The 13,653-nt window shown below is 39.6% G+C and overlaps 2 protein-coding genes across 2 annotated transcripts in view; one reads left to right on the top strand and one right to left on the bottom strand.

The window, feature by feature from the left end:
* Positions 1–11,676, top strand: part of LOC109480031 (DDB1- and CUL4-associated factor 17-like) — a 29,370-nt gene extending 17,694 nt beyond the window's left edge. Inside the window, exons 13-15 of the mRNA XM_019782175.1 lie at positions 252–332; positions 1,310–1,465; positions 11,242–11,676. Coding sequence (XP_019637734.1) covers positions 252–332; positions 1,310–1,465; positions 11,242–11,415 — 411 coding nt within the window. The 3' untranslated portion in view covers positions 11,416–11,676. The remainder of the gene's footprint in view (positions 1–251; positions 333–1,309; positions 1,466–11,241) is intronic.
* Positions 11,677–12,477: 801 nt separating this feature from the next.
* Positions 12,478–13,653, bottom strand: part of LOC109479731 (neuroblastoma suppressor of tumorigenicity 1-like) — a 14,931-nt gene continuing 13,755 nt past the window's right edge. The window contains exon 4 of the mRNA XM_019781720.1: positions 12,478–12,633. Within this exon, the coding sequence (XP_019637279.1) occupies positions 12,478–12,633 (156 nt within the window). The remainder of the gene's footprint in view (positions 12,634–13,653) is intronic.

A 13,653-nucleotide genomic window follows, 5' to 3' on the forward strand; every position in this document is an offset into this window, starting at 1 on the left:
AAAGTAAAGTAAAGAAAAGAAAAGAAAAGAAAGAAAGAAAAGAAAGAAAGAAAGAAAGAAAGAAAGAAAGAAAGAAAGAAAGAAAGAAAGAAAGAAAGAAAGAAAGAAAGAAAGAAAGAAAGAAAAAGAAAAAAGTTCTTGCTGCTATCACTGGCAAGTCTAAAACCCAGTTTATATTTAATATACATTACTTGTTGTATTTTTATGTTCCTGGAAATAGATAATTTATAGATCTCCCCCTTTCCACACAGCTGGATGGTATGATCCTAACCTCCTCAGGGAGACAGGTGAAGAGACTGTTACTGGATGCCTATGCCGACCCTTGCTATGAGGTAAGTTTGAAGGAAGGAATGAATGAAGGAAGGAAGGAATGAATGTAGGAAGGAAGGAAGGAACAACTCTGAGACATGACAAATGTATTACTGGTATAATATTAAAGAAGGAAGGAAGGAAAGAAGCAACTCTTGAGTCTAAGCCACGACAAAATGTGCTGTAATGATGAACCTAATTTAAACTCTGCCCATGTGGTGTATTAGTCTCCACACTCTACCACTCACCACATTTGGTTCAAATTCCATGGAGCCAGCAGCCTGGGTTCATACGCCCATGCCTGGCACGACTTGAAAGAGTTTTATGAGTTGTATGAGAGAGTTCATGGCATCATCCATGTACCTCTGAAGGTAAAAGAACACTGTGACAATACAATTATCGAGAAGAGTAGGTGTGATCATGACCCAGTATACAAAAGCCACATTGCACTGCTAGTTACATGTACTTGAAAAATCATCATGCTTCAAATCAGTTGAGGAGGACAAGAGAAGAATAGTTTGTAACAACAAGATTACATACATGCCCTTAGCCAGGATTTTGAATGGGGGGGGGTTCTTCCCACTGCTTGAGGGGACCTCGATTGCCGTAGGCGCAAGGTGAGCGCCGAAGGTGCGAGGTTCCTATGGGGGTCTGGGGGAATTTTGAAAAATAAACATTCTAAAATGGCATTTCATGCGTTTTTTTGAAAGAGGATTTCAACTTTAAGAAAAAAACAGAGATTAATTTTTTATCAATGACCAATGGACCAGTTTTTCTACGATTCCAGTCTATCTTTTCAAGAAAAATCTTGGACCTTTACATAAAAAGTGGACCAAAAAGTGGACCTTAACATAAAAAGTGGACCAAAAAGTGGACCTTTGAGCCTTGTGGGGGGGTTCTTCCGAACCCCCCCTGGCTACGAGCATGACATACATGTATATTGCATTATATTCAATAAAGCAAGTTTGACATGTCCTTTCTTGAAAAAAAACAATTGCAGTCTCTCCAAGGTGTTGACTATGAGAGTGACCTGGACATCTTGGCAGTGACATCTGTCAGTCAGAGGGATGACAAGCTGGTGGGGCATGTCTGTCTCCATGACAACCAAACTGGTGCACTGCTGAACAGGGTAGAGCTGGAGGAGGCTTGGGACGAGGTAAGGTGTATTCACCAGTTTCCCATCCCCAGAATGCAAATGCAAAAATACCCCTGCCAGTTCAGAGGTATCTCAACACATCCACATAGAGTCACCCGGACATTTTGTTTCACTTGACACTGTAAGGATTTTAGACACTGAACAAGACTATTTCTTGAGAGGGGTGAAGGAAGCCATATACATCAGGGCCCATCACCCTACATTGAACCGCGATGGGGGGTCGACATCGTCTACCAGATACCTTTGACCCAGTGTTGACGTCACACTTCAAAGAAGCCACGTGACAAGCTTCACTGGGTCAGTCTACTGAGGAAGACCAGAGTGACTGGTCGAAAGCTCTAGGTGAGAGAATTTTTGTGTTGGATCAAAAGTTTTAACTTTAAACAGCTTGCTTTTCACTGTGTTTTAAGGTGTTGGGGCATTTTATGCTCAACATTAATTAAATTGCTATGGGGCTGACAACCTGACAGCAAATAGAGAATGAAGTTTTAGTGTTCTTTTCAACATGGAACATGTGGTTTGTAACGTTACAGCATAAGTATAGCGTTACAACTATAACGTTATAAACCACACATTTAAAAAAAATCATTCTCTATTTGTTTTCAGAGTCAACCCATAGTAATTTAATTAATGTTGAGCAAAAAATGCCCCGACACCTCAAAACACAGTGAAAAGCAAGCTGTTTAACGTCAACAGGATCATTCCGATGCCTTCCAGTCATATGCAAATGAGGGTTACTCCCTATTTTAGCATTGCATTCTGGGGATGCCTGTATGGGGAAACTCTTCAGATCTTGTTCTGCATTAAGTCAAACATTTTTTTCCTCAAGTTGTTTTTTTTTTTTGCACAAAACTGTAAAAGGTTTATTATTCACAAAATGTCAACAATATGTTTCTGCTCTAAGAAATTGGTTTGGAGCCTCTTTTATATGATATTCTTTATGATTTAGTTATTTTATTTATTTATTTAATCTTCGGACACCTGGGTGGCCTAGTTCAATTTTGACAAATTGATTTTCAATATTTTTGATCCACACAAAAATTTATCTTGCCGTTTTATCCCCGATAGGCATAAAAAAAATATAGAAACTTTATTCGCAAAATCATGCCTGAAGGCTAATTGCTTTTACAATCAAGTATAATACTCATTGCAATACAGTAACAGGAGACAGGTAACAACTGTCTGGAAAAAACTTCTACTTCTACTACTACGCTAGCTATTATGGGGTTCGACTTCTTCTTTGAAGGCAGTGGATAATGAATAGTCCCACATTCTGCAGAACTAATTATTGGGTTTTGTGATCTTAGTAGAAATGCAGTCTGGTGATCTTCTATATGACGAAAGGATGGAGAAATTATTGTAACTGTCTGAAATAATCTGTTTCTTTCGGTCTCATAGTGAGGACACTGGCTAACAAAATGTATTTCATTTTCCACTGCATTCATTGTACAATATTTACCTCCATGAAATGTGTCATGGAGGTTATATTTTCAGTTGCGTTTATCTGTCCGTCCGTCTGTCCGTCTGTCCGTCTGTCCGTCCGTCTGTTGGTCAACAAGATAACTCAAGAACGCCTGGATGGATTGGTTTCATACTTGGTGTGTTGGTAGGGTGTGACGAAAACTGGAAATGATTAGATTTTGGTCCCCCTAGTGGCTTCCCTTGGTACTGCAGCGCAACTTCCGGTTTTTATATCTCGCGATCTGGACATGCTAGGGTCATGAAATTTTCATGGAAGGTAGCTCTCGTGCTTGGGAAGAAGTCATATGAGTTTGGGCCCCCTAGCGGCTTGTTCTGGAACTGCAGGGCACTTTCTGGCAAAATGTTCAAAAGCCAATAAGTCCAGACAGGAACAACATATTTTCATTATTTTTGGTGTGTAGGTAGCTGAGAGAGAGATGTACATAATTAAATGCAAATTATGCAAATGAGGACTTTATTTGCATAATTAATGAGGAAATTCTATAATTACAGTGTTTTGCATTATACTACTTACATACATGTAATGTATGTAACCTATGGCAGGCGGAACTTCAACAGATACTAATTATGCAAATGATGACCTAATTTGCATAATTAATGCGGAATTCTATGATTTCGTAATGGTGAATGATGAGAATGCCATACTTGGGACATCTGTAAGTTAATCAAAAGTTAACATACATCACGATGCATATATCATGTTAATGCAGAGGTCATTTGCACAATTAAAGAAGAAATTTACACTTACATATCAAGATCATATTTCATGGAGGTATGAGGTCTCGGAATTCTAGTTACATAATGTAAATGATAATTGTACAATATTTACATAATGTAATAGATAATGATCCTGGATGTGTGCTAGAGCTCAGCACTTGAATGAGATTTAAAGTGAGATAGCGCTGATGTCTTATTTTTTGGGCCATTGCAGTTCAATTCCTTGGTTCTTGGAGATTGTAAAGTACAAAATGACACTGCATGTTATACGTAAAAGAGGGCTGCAATGAAGACAAGAGTTATATGATTATCCACTTCCTGGAATTGTAAGAGCCCAAGATGTACACTCTTTTTTTTAACTTGTATAAACTTTGTAAACTTTATTAAGCAATCAACTTTGTAGTCTTTAACAAGATTAAATTAGGTTGATTTTACATTTCATTTATAAAAAACATTACATTTAAAATACCATTAGTTTAAAAAGACAGCGAATTTCCGATATTGTTAAAATCTCTCAACATTAAACAAATTTATACAACACAAGCACAAAGATTTTGCGGGCATTACATTGATGAAAGAGTTCTGGGTATGAAAGAGTTTTTGTGTCTATTTGATCTGCTGAGTGGTGGTTTCAGTCCCGTACGGCGGCATAGGTTGTAGGGTGTCTGAACCACTGGGGGCAGGAACAGTCTACAGGGATGTGTGGTGTCTTCCAGGATTCTCTCTTGTTAGGGTCTGTTTTCATAATAAGTTTATCGCAGAAGGAAAGCATTGTTTTTGCTCAGTTTCTTCTTCTACTTCTTCCCAAGAAAATGATGCAATAAAACATACAAGCCAGCCAATCCCTCCTAATAATGAAATTTATTTCTCTAATTGCCACATAAAAAGAAGATAAAGATATTAATGAAAATACAAGTATGTGTACTAATAGTCTTTGAGAGATGTCCAAATTTCATAATTGTTGTAAACTTAATTGTACTTTCAAAGTTGGAGAGCATGGAAGCTAATCATAAGTTTATACATTGATTTTATACATTATAAAATAAATCATTCAACTGGGTAGGTTCTCCAAAGAGCCATTCAAAAGTTACATGACATATATTATAAAGATGATTTGAGTGTGGTATGATTAGTATGCAGCTACTATCTTCAATTGCATATTCTGCTTAGACTTCAACTGATTTAAGAAGTGAAGTGCTTATTCCCTACATCTTAAGTAATTAAAACTCATCATTCTGTAATTAAGGCCACACCAATTTAATTTGTTGGTTCTCGGATTCGCCTCTTCATTTTTTTCTGATTTGCAAAAAAAAAAAAAGATTCTGGTTCTGAATCAACTCAAAAATGCTCATATTTTGCCCTCAACAGTTGAGGAAATTCCTTTTCTTCCTAGTTGTTATAGTTTTTTCCATCTATCAATGCAGTGGTTTGATTAAGAGTTCAACATTTATACTTTAAATTTTAACCCAGCCTTTTTTGTTGACTTCATGGCTCATATTGTAGCATTTGGGGCTATAATAGGATGCCTAGACCTATTTTTTTCGCTCTGTCGCTTCACATTTTTTCTGAAAAAATCCGAGAACCAACAAATTAAATTGGTGTGGCCTAAGCACAACATTTTGAAAGCAGAAAGAATTTGCTCACTTTTCGCCATCAACAATATCAGCCTCACTCAGAATATCTGACATTTTTCTAGATACTAGACATTTATTTATTTATTTGAAATTGCAACATGGCAATACAATGTTGCCGCCAGGCAGTTGATAGCTGATATTGCGACATCATATACAAATATACACAATAGACACATACATCATTATGTAATCACTTGTGCAATTTAGCCAAGCAATGCATATTGACTGCCAATCAATGTGAATAAACAGTTTCAGTTTCAGTTTAAATTTTAAGACAAACATATTCTAGATACATGTATGACATGTTATGATTACTCTCAGCTTTCTTCTTCACTAATAAAATAACATTGACTGACTGTATATGACAGAAACACAGAACTCAATGAAATTTAGTTTTTTTTTTTGTTTTTTTGACATTGAAAATTATGTTTTTTGGTTTTTGTTTTTTTATGTTTTTTATGTTTTTTGGTTTTTGACACTGAAAATCTCTTCTACAATCGTGTGACTCAGAGATATGTGAACACAGTGAATGAAGGGCTAATTTTTGAATCACACAATATAATAGGTTACAGAAAGTTTGTTCAAGTTCTTTACATTCGTCAGGTCCTTTAGTGACTGAGACTTGAATTGTGCTTCAGCCATCACTGCAGCTTGTGGGGAGGACCAGTGTCCATTGGTTTTTCTCCATAAAGCGTTGAAGGTTTGCTGTCTATCTGTTGTACAGGATATTAGGTGTACTGTTCTCTTCAGAGCCGATGGGCTGCGATCCGTTGCCATAGATGCCACTCGCACTAGAAATCTTATTTTGTGCGGTAACCTCCACTTCATAAGGACTGTTGCCTTGGCTTGTTGTTGAGTTGCCATCTTCCTCTTCTTTCTTCGCATCTTCTGGCTCCGTGGGCAGTGACTGGGCTTCCGGTTGGCCAACTGGTTGCTCGACGACTGTAGCATGTTGGTCGTTGTCATTTTCCAGTGGTGTAGAATTTGTCTCTTGGTGGACAACTGGTTGTTTGACGACCGTTGCCTGTTGGTCAGCGTCGTTTTCCAGCGGTGCGTCTGTATTGCCTTCTGCATTTTGTGCAGACTCTGTATTGCTGCCTGCATTTTGCGGGATGTTTGCACAGTCTGCTGCATACAGGGGGATCCTCAACTCATCGCTTTGCCCCTGGACATCTTTCTTGTAGGCCACTGCATACGGCTTGATCTCTGGTTCTTCTTCGTCTCCATAGCCCACAGCATAGGGCTCGATATCTTGTCCGTCGTCATAGGACACGGCATATGGTTGGATGGTGTTGCAGTCTCCTGATGTCTGGTTTTGGGCAGGGCTGGGTCGGTTGGATGCTGCAGAGTCGGTGTCACCAGGGGAGCAAATTTCAGCAGGCTCGACCAAACCTGCATCATGGCAGCGATTGTAGATGAACAAACCCGCTAATGAAGCCAACACAAGGAGGAAGGGCACAAATACAGCACCGGTGATGGCCAGTATGTACGTGCTGTGGTCATTCTTGTGGTCAGTTGGGTCTCCCCCTAAATAAATGATGAGGTCCAACTCTGTTGAATGCTGTGAAGCTGGCGTGTCCTTCGAGTAGTTTTCAGCTGGAACGGTTGGACTTCTGGTGGCCACGTCATCTTTTACGACCTCGATCCCCCGTTTTGTGGAACTGCTGGTGTTGGCTTCCTCTGGCGGCCTGTCGGTACTGATCTGATGACAGAAGAAGTGTTCCTGAATGGAGATCAGTGTGAGATTTTCATACTGGGCAGGCGATGTACAAGTCAGGCTGGAGGGAGAACAGATCACCCTCTGGTGTCGCAAGCTGCAGATGAAACAAGCTAGGTTCTGATCACATCGCAACCAATTGTGTCCAAGATGTAGGTTCGGTTTTACGTACTTGTTGTGCTGCAGCTCCTGGATAACTTTGCGGTCAATCAGGGTGATGAGATTCATGTCTAGGTGGACGCGCCTCAGTCTAGTGGGCAGGAGAAGTGCATGGACTGGTACAGAGCTCAGTCGGTTTTGTTTTATTTCCAGCGAGACAAGGCGAGGAAGGCCGCGGAAGGCTTGGTTTGATACGACAGAAATGGCATTCTTGTTGAGACAGAGCTTCTGTAGGTTTTGGAGCCCAAGGAACGTGTCCGACTCTGCAAAGAGAGGAGAGTTGAGAGGAGAGCAGAAAATGATAATAAGGCCACACCAATTTAACTTGTTGTTTCTCAGATTTTTCCAGAAAAAATACCAGGCGACAGGGCGAAATGAAAAAGAAAAAAAAGCTAAGGCACCCCATGAAGGCAGGAAATGTTACAATATGAGCCATGAAGTCAACATACCAGGCTGGTTTATAATTAAAACAATACATTTTGAACTTTTAATGAAAGTTGTATTGTTACATTGAAAAACTTAAACAACTACGAAGAAAAGGACTTTCTTCAACCCCTTGGGGCCAAAATATATCTTTCATTGAACATTTTGTAGTTGATTCAGAACCTAAAATCTTTTTTGTTTTTGTAAATCAGGAAAAAATGGACAGGGCAAATCCGAGAAACAACAAATTAAATTGGTGTGGCCTAAACGAGAATGAATGCAGTCATCATGCATATTTGGCTTATTTCTTAGAAAATATTTGTCATGTTATGTAGCTTGTTTAGCTCGAATTTGTTGTTTTTGATCAATTGATTCCAATGGCATGGAACGGAAAATACAAAACATCAGGCTAGGCCTCCTGAAAATTAAAAAATATGTGGTTATAACTCTTGTAGTTTTCCCCCCAGGGTGACTCATGGTTTGTATCCATGTGGCAGTAACTTGTGTTCAGACAAATTAAGGCCACACCAATTTAATTTCTTGGTTAACGGATTTTTCTAGAAAAATAATGGAGCGGGCGGGCGAAAAAAAAGATAGGCCTAGGCATCCTATTATGGCCCAAAATGGTAACGGTAGGAGCCATGAAGTCAACACACCAGGCTGGTTCAAAATTTAAACAATGAATTTTGAACTTCTAATGATACCACTGCATTGAAAGATGGAATAACTGTAGTAACAACTAGGATGAAAAGGACTGTTTTCAACTGTTCATAGCAAAATATGAGCATTTTGCAGTTGATTCTGAATTTTTATTTTTATTGCAAATCAGAAAAAAACGAAGCGGGCGAATCCGTTAACCAAGAAATTAAATTGGTGTGGCCTAAGTGAGATTGCCCGCAGGAGATGATCACATCGAAAAAAACATTGGTCACGTTGCGTGCAGGAAATGAATAGGAAAAAAAAGCAAGTCACATTGCGTGCGGACGTGAGGAAATTATGTTGACTTCAAGTCCAAGTACATGCATCCCATTTTTAGGCCAATACATATGCAGTGCACTACAAAAGAGAGAAAGTATTGTAACAGATAGTAACGCCTAACACACATCATGTCATCCGCCGTTTACATTCATATTCCTGTAGTAATACTAGTAATCTCTTAGAATAGACTTGATTGTGTTGTTCACATTCAATTGTCATCAATGCCATACATTGTACCATGTACAACTGTCAAGCAATAAAGTTCATTCATTTTGCAGTATAAGAGTACAAAAGAAAATTGCAATGCCTGATACCTAGATTTTTCAAGTAAAAGTCACAACCCTTCCAAAAGGGAAAACACTGAGTCTCACCCTAAACTATAAGGTTACCATTAAAAACATATGCCTTTGAGAAAGAAGTCCTACCATACATGTAACTATTAGTGCCTTAATATGATTTTATTTTTCATAGTTTGGCCAAATCATCAAAACAATTAAGCTGGTCAAGAGCTGTTCTAAATAAATGAAATTTAAAGCATTCGATGTCAATGACATGAATACAATAGTCTAAGAATTAGTACAAGTAGAATAATCTTTTCGACAAGCCAATCCCATAGCCCTGCCCATTACTTCGAAATGAAAACAGTTCACAGATGAAAAATGAAAAACTTGCTTGGCATGGAGCCATTCTTTTATCGAGTCATGAATTTTTCCCTTTCATGATCAAGTTAGGGCCCGACCACATTTGTATGTAAAAATCCTTGTCTGGTTACAAACGTAACTGTGTCAGGGCATCTTTGGAATAACTGGACAAGTGTCTTACAAGACACTTGTCCAGGAAAGGCTGTCCAGGAAACTCTTGTCCAGGAAACTCTTGTTACAGGAAAGGCTGTCTTTTTTTTAAATCTTTCTTTATTTGAGTTTTGTAAATGAACAAAAAAGCATGACAAATATATAACTGACACATGTAGTACCACAAAACAAATAATTTTATTATAATAAACCTGGGAAACAGAAATATTAACCGTTTAGCAACCCCAATGCCGAAAACATATCATTTATCCTTTAGAATAGATCACAAATTTATCCTTTAGAATAGATCACAAATTACCTAATAGTATATATCTATTAGTTACCTACTACATGTACCTATCTTTAACCAGAAAATACAGTATTGAAATTTTCCCATTTTCCCTTATGTTTAATATGTACTTTATCTTGTTTGTATGCAATGTTCAATTCTAGTTTGTAAATATATGAAACAAAGGATTTGAAAGCAGACAGATTAAAATATTTGTTATGTCTAAAATCTCCCAGGGCAACAAGATATAAGCCAGAATCAATAAAGGGCTGTAAAGTTATTTCCAAGGCTGTCTTACATGTAGATCAATTTTTCTGCATCTGGTTCAGTCACAGCCTACTTGAATATTCTACGGCACCGAAGTCCGACAATGGCCTACAAAGAATGTGAATAAATAGATACCTAGACCAGAGATTCTTACCTAGACCGTAGATTTGGTTGTCACTCAGATCGAGACTTTCCAGTGATCGCAGACCTCGAAATGCCCCAGCCTGTATCGCAGAAACGTTCGACTTTTGAATCCGCAAGTGGACGAGACCTAAGAGGTTGGGGAAAGACCCTTCCATGAGTGTGGAGGGGCGGAGATGGTAGATGCAGATTTGCCGCGTGTTCTCGCCAAAGCCAGTCGGGACGGTGTCGAGACATTTTCTGAATCTGTAGGTCCTTCCTCCATGTCCTACCCAGCTGCAAATGCCGCCCTGTGCTTGTTCGTGGGGACATGTACATGTTAAAGGTGGTGTCATTACAGGAGCACAGCTAATTAATGGGCACCATACGTTTAGAGGTTGGACTGGGACAAGAAGGACATAAGTAGAGGCCAGTAACAGTAACAGAACCAGTGCCTTGCTCTGCAGCATGTTGTGTTGATGTGTGCCTCACTGAATTTCTGCTCACGTCTGCCGTGTTTTGAATAGACATAACCATGTTGAACGTCCGTGATTAAAGTAACGTCCCACCAATCAAACTGACACACATTTCAGTTCAATCTCTGAATATGTATTATTATATATAATTGGTAAGTGGCCAATTCATACACTCTACCCTTAGGCTCTGTTTTCATTTTATGTTGAAGAAGGAAATCATCTAGCCTCATTCGCAGTCTTGTTGGGTGTAGGCGTTATTTTTTCTCTGAGCGACGCGAGTAATATGCGGCCGTGAGGGACGATTTGCTGCCAAGGGAGTTCTTGCCGGAGCGCGAAACCTTCTCTCCGTGGCAAAAACTCACTCTGCAGCAAATCGTCCCTCGCGGCCGCATAATACTCGCGTCGCTCAGAGAATAATAACGCAGAAGCCCAACAAGACTGCGAAGGAGGCTAGAAATCATCCTTTTTGCACAGTTTCTTCATCTTCTTCTCCAGAAAAAATATTCAATAACATACATTTTTGTACAAGCCAGCCTATGCCTCAAATGGAGATTTATTTCTCTAATTGCCATTAAAAAAGAACATATTAATAAAGATATCCATCAAGTACTGTAAGTATTGTCTTTCAGAGATGTCTAAACTTTGATGCCTGATCCACAATTACATGTACATCTCAAAGATTGCGTACAAGTTTTAAAGAAGAATCTGTATTGTTCTTTTCAGACATGTGATCATACCATTTCCATGGATCTGGACACACTGGTTCACATTGTGAGAAGCCCACAGAGAAGATACCATTGTTATGTCTACAAGTTAGACAGGACTGTGGGACAAATAGATGAAGAACAACCTCGACACAAAGGAAAACGGAGAAAATCCAGCAGACGGGGAAGATGAAAACGCAGTAATCTGTAGATAGTTAGAAAGTCTGCCTTGTCCCACCGACGACCAGTGTCGGTCATGGGACTAGGTACATGTAGGTACTAGGTAGGTACATGTAGTTAGGAACAAGTGGAATGAACGTCTTATATATCATAATAATGATAATAATTAGAAAGAGCTCTAATGTGTAGTTTGTCTATTGTTTAGGCCACACCAATTTAATTTCTTGGTAAACAGATTTTTCTAGAAAAATAATAATTCGAAAAAAAAAGAATAAAAACAGGCCTAGGCATCCTATAATGGCCCAAAATGGTACGATAGGAGCCATGAAGTCAACAAATTTCAAAATTCAAACAATGAATTTTGAACTTTTAATGACCACCCCTGCATTGAAAGATGGAATAACTGTAACAACTAGGATGAAAAGGACTGTTTTCAACTGTTCAGGGTAAAATATGAGCATTTTGCAGATGATTCTGAATGTTTATTTTTATTTGCAAATCAGAAAAAAATGAAGCGGGCGAATCCGTTAACCAAGAAATTAAATTAGTGTGGCCTAATCTGTATTTATGTTTACCGAAGGAAAACATATTGTTTTTACTCAGTTTCTTCCTCCTCCTCTTCTGTTCCAAACACTAACCTCTGACCTGGCCAATGACATGATTTGTTGACGTCTGTCACCATGGTGACTGGTGTTGGGTTACATAATGTTGCAGTTTCATAATGTTGCAGTAACACATTTTATAATTATTATGTACACAGACGAATATCAGTGTCTGACAGTGTGTACATTCTAGCGAAGACCAAAGATAAGCCCAACCCCAAACCTCTGCTTGGAGAATATGTCAGTGTGGCCTTAGCCTCCACCAGGCCTTCCTATACGGGAATACGGATCATAGAATTCGGCAAAAAGAGAGTAAAATTGGCCTAAGGGAGTCCGGCCGCGGGGAGGTAGTTTCTTTCCCTCCGCGGCCAGTCAAACCTACAAGGCGGCCAAACTACCCTAGCAAATATTCTCCTATATATAGCCAGCGTAGTTAGTCTGGTAGAGACTAGTGAGGCCTTGAGACAGAAGGATCAGTTCTCGTACGTGACGTCATCGTCGTCTGCCCAGTCCTCGTTCCCCAGGTCTCGTTCCTCGGACCGGAGCGGCGGCGTGTGTCTCTGCTGCACGTCCCTCTGTAGGTCCGGCGGGTCCTCCGTCTCCTCCGCCCGCCGCTGGTGCGCGTGCCGCTGCCTGGGGAACGGTTTGTTTGTTTGTTTGTTTGTTTGTTTGAGTAAAGAGACTCTTTTTACACAACCAATTCAGCCGACGTTTCGGTGACCGTCTGTCACCTTCCTCAGGGCAATTCTGACCGGTTCACATTGCACTACAGCACAGGTGTCACTGCTATAGATGCATTCCCAAATTAATCTCCAAGCAGATCTTTTGGTGGGGGTAAGACAGTATTAAATTGGCCAGTCTGTAACCAGTGGTAGCAACAAAAAAGGGCCATATATAAAAAGCAAACGATCTTCCACCATCAACCTCTGCTTGGAGAGTATTCCCAAATATACAACACCTGTGCTGCAATACGATGTGAACCAGTCAGAATTGCCCTGAGGAAGGTGACAGACGGTCACGAAACGTTGGCTGAATAAAAGACTTGGTTGTGTAAAAAGATTCTCTTTACTCTGTGTCTTACCAACCTGATGAAACTATTCACGAATACATATAGACGCTAAGATAGACCCCAAATCTCGCATCTGTGCTCCCATAGACCATATACATGTACTCGTTATTAGAGTTAGCATACGGATTGATAAATACGGCTTTACAGATGTAATCGAACTGTTTGGCTCTTCGTTATAGTAAGATATATATAGATAGCATCTACCAGGCTTCGGGAGGCGGCAGGGAAAGAGTAGAAACTGGCCAAATAGAGCATGCTAGGGGAGTTGATCTGCTCAAGGAGGTTAAATACAAGTCTGCTGGAGAGAGCAGTTTGCCGCTCCTTGCAGACCAACTCCCCTGGCATGTTATCTCTCTATTTGGCCGATTTCTACTCTTTCCCTACCACCTCCCGAAGCCTGGTAGAGGCTAATATACATGTTATCATGAAAGTTCATCTGTGTTGGTAGTAATCATTGTAAAACGTTAAACTTTATTCCAATACACAATTTACAGAGATCAAATTTTCAGCGACCACTGTCTCCTTCATCAGGATAATTAAATGACCAATCACTTCACAACGTGATCTCGCGAGAGTTAGG

Source organism: Branchiostoma belcheri, unplaced genomic scaffold (assembly GCF_001625305.1).
Source record: "Branchiostoma belcheri isolate BF01 breed outbred unplaced genomic scaffold, Haploidv18h27 scaffold5, whole genome shotgun sequence".
Classification (NCBI taxonomy): Eukaryota; Metazoa; Chordata; class Leptocardii; order Amphioxiformes; family Branchiostomatidae; genus Branchiostoma; species Branchiostoma belcheri.